At 42.1% G+C, this 13,078-nt stretch overlaps 1 protein-coding gene across 1 annotated transcript; it reads left to right on the top strand.

Annotated features, from left to right (window-relative positions):
* Positions 1–754: 754 nt before the first annotated feature.
* On the top strand, positions 755–11,367 carry LOC135485485 (uncharacterized). Its single transcript, XM_064767601.1, has 4 exons — positions 755–870; positions 1,317–1,869; positions 8,662–8,706; positions 11,263–11,367. The coding sequence occupies exons 1-4, from the start codon at positions 755–757 to the stop codon at positions 11,365–11,367; spliced, it is 819 nt and encodes a 272-aa protein (XP_064623671.1).
* The last annotated feature ends 1,711 nt before the right edge of the window (positions 11,368–13,078 follow it).

Raw genomic sequence — 13,078 nt, 5'->3', positions numbered from 1 at the left:
ATTCTCCAAAACAGATATAATATACAATCGTTTTCTACCGCCTCATCACACTACTACTGCTGCACGGAGGACGGCTTTCGTGAGAAATTTCTTCTTCCATCGTCCTATTTGACATGTACGCTACTTGTAATGCGTTTTCGGTAACGAAGTCGGCTGTCCTGGAGTATTCCTGGTTGTGAGGGTTCTTCCTTTGGGCCTAATTTCCCGTCTCTCTTCTTTATTTGGGAGCAAGTCTGAAGCGCATAGGAACACTAGCTGACGCAAACGAGAGATTTTTGACGCTGCGACCTGTGATAAGGTAGGTATGTGCGACAAAATGATCTCTCGCTTGCAGGTGAAACCGGTAAGCCCAGGGCTTGATATCGATAATCGCAAACAGTCTGCGATCATCGATTCCTGTTGCGGGCACCTGTACTGACCAAAGCAAACGGGAGATTACACGTCGCCCGTTTTCAGGCGCTTGATTAAGTCAGATTCTTTCAGTTAATTTCGACGCCTTAGCCTGAGATTAGCATCAATACACCAGCACCAGCTTTGTTGATGGAAAATGGAGAATGCCACGATCGCGGATCTCCTCGACACAATGACAGAAGAAACAACGCTCTCACCTTTCGTGGCTTTCATAGAATTGGTCACCGAGATGCTATACAAATGGTGGACCATTTTTGCATTCGTTTTCGGCATTCCGGGAAACATGATGTCCCTGATGATCACCTTAAGGAAGGACAACAGACAAATCAGCACCTGTATCTATATGGCTGGGCTAGCTATTGTTGACACGGGTGTATTGATCTTCTCCGAGATCCTATGGAAGCTGATTGTCGCCCATCGTCTAGTCCCGGGAATGGAAGGAAGCTTTGCTTTATTGAGGTAAGCACATGTACATGGAGCATACACACAAGTTGTGAAATTAATCGATGATTTACCTTTTTATAGGCACAATCCATTTGGTAACCCATGGTCATACTTTGCGATTCTGATGGATGCCATTGCGAATTCTAGCCTTTTTGGTAAGATTTTCAGCATGTCAGTATTGTAGTAATATCGAATTCGTGCCTGGAAATTGCCAAAGAGGTTTACTGATAACGCTTAGGTTATGTTTTTTGATTTTCTCTTGCCTCAATGATGTCATAAGACATTTTAATTTTGGAGACGGCCAGACTCATTATGCGTCCAACGGTCAGGACTCGATCAGGCCCAGAGCAATCAACGGATCAATGAGTAGAAAGCCGGTAAAACCTAGCGCTAGTAACTCGACACGATGTTGCAATGATATTTCATGCAGGTTCCTCCAAATCTGATCTTGTCGTATTCAGTTCACTATGGTACGGAGCCGAGAGCATGGCGGTCTCCTCGGGTCTATTCCTTGCTGAAATGAGTATAGACCGAACCATCGCCATACTCTACCCGATGAAGGCCGTGACCATCTGCACCGCGTCGCGAGCCGTTAAGATCACCGTGTCGACCTGCCTCATAGAGGTGGGTCTCCACCTTCAAACGTTCTTCGTACTCGATGTACCTGACCCACCGAATGGTGCCCTCATCCGGAACTTTCCTGAAGCGAGATGGTTCGAGACGTTCTACAACACCTATCTCCTCATCCTTGGCACTATCCTCCCATTCTCTACGATCGCAATCTGCAATATCACCATCCTCGTCGCAATTAATCGCGCCAGCGTCCGTCGCAGGAAAATGAAATCTGACACGGCAGAAAAAGGGAGAATCCGGGATTCGAATCTGACCGCCATGTTATTGATGACGTCATTTGCATATCTTCTCTGCTCATGCCCGAAGAGAATTTACGAATCGTCGGTTGAATACGACTTGAGCATCCCCTACTGGAAGGCCCGGTACTGGTTGCAGTATTTTGTTTGTACCGAGTTATGGACTGTCAACTTTGGGATTAATTTTTATTTATACTTTTTGGGAGGTGGGTCGAAATTTCGTCGAGATGCCAAGGAAGTTTTGATGAGATGTTGTCCTCGTGCAAAGAAATAGTCCAGTCGGACTCTATACTCTGTTTCGATTGCACTTGCTGGTCCAGTCCGATTTTCTCATCTAATTATTAAGCTTACTAGCGTTAGCCTATACCCGTGGCGCAGGCATGTTGAAATGGGCAACATGTATATCTTGAATTGCATGGGCGGAAAGATTAAATTGCAATGAAAATCTACTGCAATATCAAAGGGCCCATATCGAAGAGACAAATAGATCCCTTATCTTGTTGTGTGCAAAGAGGTTAGTATGGAGTTGTGTATTGCGTGGGGCGAAGGTGACATAAGTCAACTTCGGGGCCAACAAAGGAAGACCAAGACACAACTCGGAAAATCCCCTCAACCAGAAAGTTTGCACCACATCCAAGGAGGATACCGCGGTGACGTCACGGCTTTTCCAAGATGGCGCTGCATATTGTAAACAAACTCGATCCACGGCCAAGGGAAAATCAAGTCATCAAAAAAGTTAGATTTTTCGCATCAAATCAGAGTTATTAGTACTTTTCTGCTATGAAATAAGTCTTCAGACAATAAGCTATCATTTGAATAATGAAAAGTGCTGTTTTGATGGGGAAAAATAGGGTTTTTTAAACCAAATAGCCGGGCACCGATCTTCCAAATTAGCGATGGTTTCAAAACAGTCTCCCAGATATGGGGCAATCTCTTCATTATCATAATAGGATTTGGAGGCATGTTTACAGATTTTACAAGTTCGAGACCTGTAATACCTAAAACTCGCATAGATCCCCATAGATCCCCTCTATTTGTCGAGTTAGCGCCCCTGTAAGATCATGCATTTTCGGACACTAGAACGAAATCTTCCTGCGGATATCGCGGTTTCGGTGATGATTTAAGGAGAAATTGACTGTTCTTAGAGTTGTATGGGACAGAAATGAGTTCATACTTCATGAATACATGAATATATTATGATATGGGCGGGCTTCTAAGTCAAAACAATAACAAACTCAACTGCATCTCTACTGCATATTGCGTAGTGCATTGCCTAGTGCATTTCGTAGTGTATTTTAGCGGAGACATTATTTCCGCACTTTGGCCACGCCAAACGTCTTTTTTATTCGTGGAAGTTAATCTGCTCTGTAAATTTTATTTTACACAGGAAGAATCCATACTAGGTATTGCAATATTTCATGTCTATTGGTGTTTTTGTGTACAGGAGCGCACCAGACAGTGAGAAGTGGAGATGTGTTCAGTGCTGGTGCTGTCAGTAGACTGAATCTGATTGGCCATAGCGATCACTAATATGGGTCGGGATCACGTGATGTGACGTCACCGCGGTATCCTCCTTGCACCACATCAAGCCCCCGGGATGCGTCGCCCCCGGGATACCTGCTGTACTTATCGCGCACAAATAGATTAGTCTATAGGCTATACATGTATGCTTAAAGCGCCAAAGCCACGAAACATATAGATCCCTTATCTTGTTGTGTACAAAGAGGCTAGTATGGAGTTGAGTATTGGTGGGTGTTTAGAAATATTTGCATGTGGTGAAGGCGGTGGATCACATGATCACATACAAAGCCATCAACAGATCAAAGGGGTTGTTTCTCTCAGTTAAAAGTGAATAAAGCAGCTGAAATTGAAAAGAAAGTGGGAGAATAAATAGCATTAGCAGGTACCTCAACAATTTACACTGATTTTGTCTTGCAATTTGTCTTTATTTCGGTATATTTCCGCGCTGATGACTCATGAAATGCCTCCATATTCTAATGAGAACTCCTGTTGGCTTTTGGCAAGCTCCCGTTATGATGATGACCATGCGCTTTAGTCCAGTCAGAGTTCAACATCATATCGTCAGTCTCCTCAATACATCGCTGAGCAGATTGCAGAGATTTACCAAGAGGGTCAGGGATACACCGTTCGTAATAATTTGATACCACAGAAAGGGAGTCATGAGAGTGATAGGCCAGAACCAGACTTCTCAACTTTAAGGTCCCGGGAAATATTTATTCTACAACTAATGGCTCCAATAGCACATCATTTGAAGGAAAGTATGTATACTTTACGAATAATTTATCATTTGACATTGTATCGATTTTTAAGAATATGAATCTTGTAAAGAAATAGAGTAGTTTATAAGAAGAAGAAGAAAAAGTCGTTGTCATTCTTGTCTGATATTTCTGTACAACACTGTGGTAGTTTATATGCCTCCCAAGTGTCGAGGTTTGATTGCTTGTCAGCCAGAAAGTTTTGTTTTCTTCCAATCCGAACGAAAGAAATCTGTGTGAGTCTTGGGTTCACGGTGAAGCCAAGGGTCATCACTCTCCACCGACCGTATTGTAACGACTTCGGAAGAGTTGCTACAAATCTGATTTTTTTCCATTTTCATCGGATAATCAATGATGAAAGCTGCTGGTACAGTCTAAAACATGATTTTACGGAATGGAGTATAGTTAAATGATGCGCAACTATCGTGGTACTCCTGCGCGTAAATGGGTCACTCGATCTTTTCGAAATAAAAACGATTTCATTACAAAATAAGCAGCTACATGTAATGACTCTGGTTGATGTGTAGACCTAATTTGTAGACAAGCTAAACAAATTATTCTGGCCAAAGTGCTCCCATCAGCGGTTATTTTGGGCGGGATAGAGAGAGGTCTTGATCTCAGTTTTAGAAGAGTAATTGGCCCGTTAAGAGATGTTGGTCAATAATACTTCAATATACGCCCTTCTACGTACATGTTCTATCTTAATACCACAACAGGTGTAATTTACACTCTTTAAAAGAGTGGACCGGATTTTGTCCCATATGCCTAGCGAAAATCTGCACGCAACCGTTCAGTGCATGCTTGCCTTATCACCTTTATAATGTTCCTGCTCGCGCTGCAATGACTCCGGTCAATTGGTGGCATTTTGCATCGTCTTCGGGTATTTCCAAACATTTCCAAAAAGCGAAACAATCATTAGGCACGCCATGTGCAAAAGGACCTCGACCACTTATAACTAATGAAGTTTCACGCGGCGCAGGAACTTGTGAAAAAAGAAAGCGTTGAATGTTGTTTTTTGGAGGGGGAATGCCTAAGAATGAAGATTTTCCATATAATATCAGGTGACCCAAAGAGTCTCTTATTTCAAGATTTAAAAACTTTGCTATATCAAATAATATCATATTAAAGATCTACACACATTTGTCGCTCATTTTGACTAAGCTTGCTGAAAATAACAAGGTTTTGAATTTTCAAGCTTTGCCACAGTGAAAAAATGAAATGTATGTTGCGTCATAAAATGGCGTGCCGGATTGAAGGTGTCACAATCTTTATCACGACAAGGATTCTTTATTTCAACAAGACGGCGCACCCTATCTTGAACTGCTGAGCATTTTGAGTCATTTTTGGAGGACGAAATATCAAACTTATATCTTAAACTATTTCTGGTGGTCGTTATTAAGTGTTTTCAATCATGTCAAAACTTCGTTTTACCTTGAGGAGTATCTTTCCTGAATTAATAAACAACTGTCGATGTTTAGGATTGTCAACTATTAACAATCCTAAACATAGACAGTTATTTACAAAACTTACTTAGAATTGGGTCCCACCAGCATGCAGTAGAGCCTGGAAGATATAAAAACATTCCAAGGAGCCAGAGGAAAGTATTTTCCGGAAACTTGGAAAGACGGAATCGCCATCCTGTTCCCAAAGCTAAAAAAGACCACTCCAACCCCAAGTACTATCGTCCAATAACCTTGCTACTAACGCTTGGCAAAACCCTCGAGAGGATTGTCAATTTAAGACTAGTCCAACACCTAGAGGACAACGGAAAGATCAACCCATAGCAGTCAGGACTAAGGAAAAACATAAGCACCGCAGACACCATCTCATCTAAGAAGCGTCTCACTGGATCAACACGGGGCACTGCACCTTTGCTGCTTCTTATGACTTTAAAAAACACGTTGGATAAAGTATGGCACAAAGGACACCCGTACAAACTGAAGACAGAATCCAACCTGTCTAACGCCATCATCAAGCTGATTCAGAGCTTCCTCACAAATCGCACCACTCGCTTCAGAATCGGAACCACCTTCAGCGACAAACTGATATTCCCAGCGGGTACCCCCAAGGCAGTGTGTTATCTCCCACCCTCTTCACATTATGGGTAAACGACATCCCAGCACCCAGAAACGGCACAGAGGCAGGCCAAGCTCTTGGGTCAGCCACCCATGCTACGTCACAGTCAAGGACAGGCCAAAAAAAGAAGATTGGAGCAATATTTGGAGAACAACCTACAACTCCACCTAAACCCAATGTCCTCTTCTTCAGGATGGTCCCCCCCCTCCAACCCTAACGCAGCTTATCAAATGGTCCGAAAAGAACGCGCAAATGCCTCAAATTCCACCGAAAGTCCCCGGAGTCACCCTGGATAAGAAACTAACCTTCAGCCAACATTTTCAAGATGTCCACCAAGGAGTCAAAGGCAGAATCCCACTCCTCAAACTACTAGCCGGGAACTACAACTTTCGACGAGCCCAAACAAACGTCACACTTGCTGTCTACAAAACAATGATCCGACCCCTGATGGAATACGCCCCCACTTCCCTCACAATGTTCACTGATAACCAGTATCAACTCCCAAATCCAAAATCCTTCCACTAACTCTTGGTCGGTTGCATTAAATACCGTCTCCATTAATGTTTCATTTAGAATATCTCCGTCTAACCTTTGATCATCACCATTAATTACATCTTCTACCTTTCTTGTGAAACTGGTTTCCGCAGTGACTGTTTCTCGTGGAGTTTGGTGATCCAAAGGATAGTTTGCTGATGTTGATGCTTCAACCTGTTGGGGCTGCATTTCTACTTCTTCATCTGGGGTACTTAGGAGATCTTTTAGATCAGTCAATGTTGCCGATTTATAATAATTTCCGAGAACAGAAGGAGCACCTAATTTTTCATCTCTCTTGGTGAGGACGATAAGTTTTCCATCGTGTACGACAAACATTTGATTTGGAATTTGACTGTATTTTGGTTCCAATTTTAAAAGTTCACGTATACTAAGTTCCTGGGACCATGGAAAGTTTATCGATCTGTACCTAAAATCTGATGTGTTACTTTTAGCAGACCTTTTTGAAAATTTCAGAGATGTCAATTTAAACTATTTTCAAACCGATCCTTGTCATTGTTTATATTCCGCTCCTGGACTCACTTGGCAAGCAGGGTTAAAATATATAGATATCAATGTGGAATTACTGACTGAAGTTGACTCTGTTCTGTTATTCGAAAAAGCAGAGGTGGAATTTCTGGGGTGATGGGAACTGTGCATTTTAAAGCAGATGATCAACACAAACTTCTGTATATCGATGCAAATAATCTTTATGGTTGGGCTATGATGCAAATGTTGCCTGAGTCTGATTTTAGAGTTTATGAAGAAATACCCGAAATAACAGAAGAGCATAGACTCCCGGGGCAATCCGTTGCGTCATCCTAATTTGATTTCTTTGTGGTGAGGAACGAGACCTGTCCACTGCGTCTGGAGTGTAGACATCATCCTGATGAGTTCCTTCGTAAAACGAGTTTTTAGGATGTTGTACATCATAACCTCGCGAGATCATAAAGCCCTATGTCCGTATTACACGAAGATGGCCAGCTTTACCTCCCAGCTCCACCTGCTTATCACCTTGTCAGATATCCTGGAATAAGGGTGTGCGACCAATCCAGACGTCCGACGCATTATACCACATGTATATCATCCCTAAAGATAACATATATGACAGCGGAGATTCTGAAAGAGCCGCGCGCGCTTAGCTGGAATTTCTATCGCTGCGACCTATGATAATACGACAAAACGGGTGAAACTGGTCATCACTGGGTTGGATACTGATCGCTGGTCGCGGTGATTACGACAGATTCTTTTCTTATGCACCTGCAATGACCATCGTAAACGAAATATTTTTGACGCATGCTATCATGATCTCAGACCATAGCAATTTAAATCGCCGGTTTGCGGGGCGCTGTTTAGTCTGCAGTTAGGAGACCCAACTAACGTACAGGACATGATATTATATATCTGACAAGTGCTATTGTTGTTTTTTGTAATCCGACCACGTCCACGACATGTGTGATCGAACCAGCCGTCTGAGATCAGAAGAGAAGTTCATGTATAAATACAGAGTGGAGATAAGAGACCATCATTCATCCCGACGTTATTGGACTGTACAGACGGAACCATGAAATTTCTTTTTGCGTTCATCTTGGCCTTGGTAAGTTGCAAATCATCCGTCAGTGTTGCGATTATTACAAACTTTTTATCATCATCTTCGGGGTGCCACAGCTTGGTGTATGAATTGAGTTAAACACTTGACGGTCAAGATTCGCAGCGATATGCAACGTACGACTGGCTTTGTCTGTGATGAAACTGTTCGTGGTCATCTAAATTTAGTTGATCCCATGAGTCGAATATTGTTCATCTGAGCCATTTTAATTTTGCCTCCAAAACTTTTTTTTTAAAAACTTTTGGCATCGCATAAAACATTGATAATCATTTTTCTGACGACTACGAAAATGCAGAATTTAGAATGTTAATCCCAGTTGTATTACAGGTGTTTCGGGGTTAGGGGTTCAGAGAGAGTTGCAAAAAGGGTATACCAGCCAGAATAAAGCAGGTTTGAGATTATTATGGTCTAGAAGTTTTCTCAAAAATATAATTTTACTTTTCAGGCTTGTGTTTTGGTGATATTCGCTAGAACTGAGGAAGAGGCTTGTGTAAGTATAGCGGCAGCGTCTAAAACCATATACCACATACGAGACCCATTTTATGTACCAAACATTTAATCAAGAATGAACTTTTATGAATTGTTTTTATAAGCAAGAATTATACTTATACTTGTTATCATCACAATGAAAACACAATACTGTTAAATACTATAAGTAACTGGTCTGCTATATAACACCAAACCCGTGCCAATCACTTGTACACGTGACAACGACCAGGGAACACTGGTAGAAACGTCGTGCTAAGTAAAGTATAGAAAGAGTAACCAAAATAAGTTATTGCTAGTTAAAACCCTTTTAATTACAAATGCTTTTCAAAGAGGTTCAGATATTGTATTTTGATTGGGCCATATCAATGCGCGAGTGTCGATTCCACGGATATGCTGTACAAAAGTAATTTAAAGCCCCAAAATAAACTTACACCAGTGCGACAGAAATGTCAGTCCCCCTGTTATTAATTCCTGATAATGCAATATGATTGGATCATGACGAACAGGGTCACATCAATTACCAGGATAGTCAAATAGAAGCTGTTTTAACTGCGACATCTCAACTCCACCGCGAGCTTCACGACATTTTACGTGGAAGGGCGTGGTACTTAATTGTAGGCGAGGTAGGAGCATGCAACTGACCCACGAATGCAAGGATGCTTCATCCCTAAGGCTATCCTTTCTTACTTGCAGCCCGCCGGTAAATGTGATTCAGAGAACAAGGCTTTGAAATGTAGCAAGATGGTCCTGTCAGCCAAAAGAAAGATGTGGTGACCAAGGGACCTGGATTGGTGGGTGTGTCCCCGACCACAGTAAGTTTTTCCCGGCCCAAAGCATTAATTTTGTTGTTGGCGGATCGGTGTGTTCTTTGATTCCAATTTATTACTGGAATAATATTGGATCTATTGAGCACGTCATCAGCTAATCAATGATTTGGCCAATGTATTTTCACGACTGCGAATGGTCAGGAGCCGTTGAGAGGGTCCATACATGTTTACATTCCAGTCCACGCAGTTTAGGATGGCTCCTGGCCGAATTGAACGCAAAATATCATGTTCGTATCTGGGGACATCATTGACAATCTTGGTGAAGTGCTTCGAGCAGGTTCTCCTCTTGAAACCTCTCTTTTGCCGTTAAAAGAAGCGATCAAATTATTTTGGAATACTTCCTTACTTTTCAGCTGCCGCAAATACATGTAAGCTGCCTCTGGTGACTGGTCCGTGCTTTGCAAGCTTTCGTATGTGGGGCTTCAACAGTAAACAGGGCCAGTGTGAGCAATTTACATACGGAGGATGCCAAGGAAATGGAAACCGTTTCGAAAGTAAAACAGAATGCGAGGGCAGGTGTGAGATGGCATAAATAAGCCAGTGTTCTGGCATCAATTTTGTCGTGCATTGAATTATGAGACGTAGCCATAATTGTAAAACTCGTATTTGAATAAACTTGAACCGTCTATTACCACGACTAGTGTTGTTACTTTTGTAAGTACCTGGGACCGTATTCACAAAGCCCTCGCAACTTTACGCAGTGCGCAGTTCATTGTTAACTTGCGGTTGCCCTATTGTGTACTGTCTGTCAAACAAAAGGTTAGCGTCCTCGCAAAGTTACGAATGCTTCATGAATAAGCCCCCTGGATACTATTCAGGCGTCTTGACACATAAGACCCTGCTGGCATCACAGAGTCACAAGCTCGTGGACTGCTGTTTAATGTTGAGATTGGACTGAGAAGATGGATAAAGGTGGTCAGAAATGGGATGCGGAAAGCCAGAAAGCCTAACCGTTCAGTGAAATTCAGGGTCACTTGACGCTTATTTCGCGATAAAAATATCTTCAAAGTTTCTTATCTCGAAAAAAGCCCCGAGTGAACAATTAATCGGTGTGATCAGAAAATAAGTGTTGTTTGGAATTGAAACCTCCTCGTGTTTGCTGTTTAATTGTGATCCAGGTAACTTATTCCTTTACCTAATATTTATATAATATATTTTAGCATTTCTTCTTTTTTCAACGGGTCAGTACAATCATCAAGTGTTCTTAAAATGGGTGCAGGATATTCCTCAATCCATACACAAGTATATAACTTATCTTATAGCATCACCCTGAATTGAAAGCTACAGCTATTTAGGCTACAGGACTAAAACTTCATCATTGATAGAGAAGATATTCATTCATAAAAAAAAGTATTTATAATGGACAACACATCCATACTGGTGACTGAAACCATGTATCAGAATTCAAATTCAGTTTTTTGTACAACCTAGCCTTAGGCACTGAATTACTATGTGTAACCTGGAAAATGATGACCCCCTTAAGCCCCCGTCGTGAAATCTCTCTATTAGCAAATTATTTCACCGGGTCTCTGGTTAACCAGTTTCAACCTCACGCAATGCTGATGTCCTCATTAGCATTCAAACGGGAACAAGAGTGGAATTGATCATATCAATTCGCGAACGCCAGCGTGGTAGGCTAAAGGATGGAACAAGCTAAATGTGCGCATTGTGCTCTGCGCCGTCATCTATCTTTTGGACAACTCTCATCTATGATTGATCCATAATTGTAGAGAAAAGTTCGTGTTGACACTCCCGAAGTTACCCGCTCAACACTTTCCGGGAACGTCGAGATGCTCGAGCACCACAACCTCTACATCCGAGGTCTACTTAATTAGCATTCAAAATGGCCTCAGGGCAAGTGACCATTGGAGCGCGCAATGACCCCTGGGTAAACCCAGGTTGCTCGAGCACTGCAGTTTGATTTTTTTTTTAAACTAATGACGTAATGATGTCATAATAAGCAATCACTGGAGGGCACACACTTGTAATAAAATGCTAATGCATTAACCGGTTAATTTGGCGACATCTAGCGGCTCATAACTTTTTCTCAAAGCTCCGATGAAAGTAATACCCGGAGGTCTAATAGACCTATGCCAGTTCTTCAAACCATTTGTTTGTGAGTTGCTATCAGGGAGATTTTAACATACCCAGTAGATTGTTTCGCCATGTGTTCGACATAGCCAAATTGCCCCCCCCCCCGTGAAATAGCCCCCCATAAATATTGCCCTCAGAAAAATGTCATGAGATTGTCCTTTAATGAATTATACATTTCATGGTGGTGAAAGATCAGTTTCTCCCCAACGATTCAAGGAATCTTAGAGTTTCACCGAATCCATCATATATTGTTTCAAGATACCTTGTAGTCATAGCCATAGACAATTTTGAAACGACTGGTCGAAAGCATCTCTTAAATGGGTTTTCAAAGAACTTGGCTTGAGGGAGTGAGTTTCAAAGGTGGCAATACAAATCGAATGCAGTCTTATTGAAGAGATAGCTTAAACACGAAATAAAGAGTATTTTAGGGGTCTATATGGGCCTGCGGCGAAGCTATCCATCGAGTCACAAGGGAAATATGTGATAGAAAGGGAAATTTTATAACTTTTCCCGAAACCCAGGCGGAACGACTAAGGGTGCAGCAAGGATTCCGCGATATTGCGCAATTCCCAGGTGTAATTGGTGCTCTCGATGGTTCGCACGTTCCCATCGCAAACCCAGGAGGAATTAATGCCCAGCGTTTCATGACTCGAAAGGGTTACTATAGCCTGAACTGCCAACTTGTTTGTGACCATGAGTTATGCTTCACCAATGTCGTCTCCAGATGGTACGGCTCTGCACGATTCCAGAATCTTTGAGGAATCACGACTTTGCCAAAGATTCAGAGCAGGAGAGCTCCAGGGTATTTTGCTGGGTGACCCAGCATACACGTGCACCAGATATATGTTGACTCCGGTTCGTGAACCAAGAAACGTTGCAGAGCGGAATAACAATCAAGCCCAAAGGAGGACAAGAGGGGTCATCGAGAGAGCGTTTGGGGTTTGGAAAAGACGATTCCACGCTGTTGGTAGGGGAAATACCCTTCGATGTTCAGTAAGTAAATCCAGGAGATTTAACAAATTTCACCCCACCACTCACCTATATTTGACATTGACCTCATGCTTACAAGCCTCACCTAACCTGAACCATACCGTAGGACTCCGGTTGCCTACATTGTTGAAAAAACGGTACCGTCTGAATACTAAAAAATGGTGCTGGGTTCAACACCAAAATTTTGTATTCATTAAGGAACTATACCGTTTTTTGGTGTTGACTTCCTCAACACCATAATTTGGTACTGAGCTGGTACCATTAAATGGTATTGAATCTGTCAGTACCAAAAACTGGTATTGACATTTGAGTGAATACCAATAAATGGTATTCAGAATTTCCGGTACCAATTACGATATTCAGACCTGGTCAATACAATTTTTCGGTGCCGGGCTAATACCGTTTTTTTACAGTGTAATGGCTTCCAACAGAATGGTGAACCCTGAATTTTTATCTGCTTGG

The sequence above is a fragment of the Lineus longissimus genome, chromosome 1 (genome assembly GCF_910592395.1).
Source record: "Lineus longissimus chromosome 1, tnLinLong1.2, whole genome shotgun sequence".
Taxonomy (NCBI): Eukaryota; Metazoa; Nemertea; class Pilidiophora; order Heteronemertea; family Lineidae; genus Lineus; species Lineus longissimus.
The sequence above is the reverse complement of the archived record's forward strand: the minus strand, read 5'-3'. Positions and strand labels throughout refer to the sequence as shown.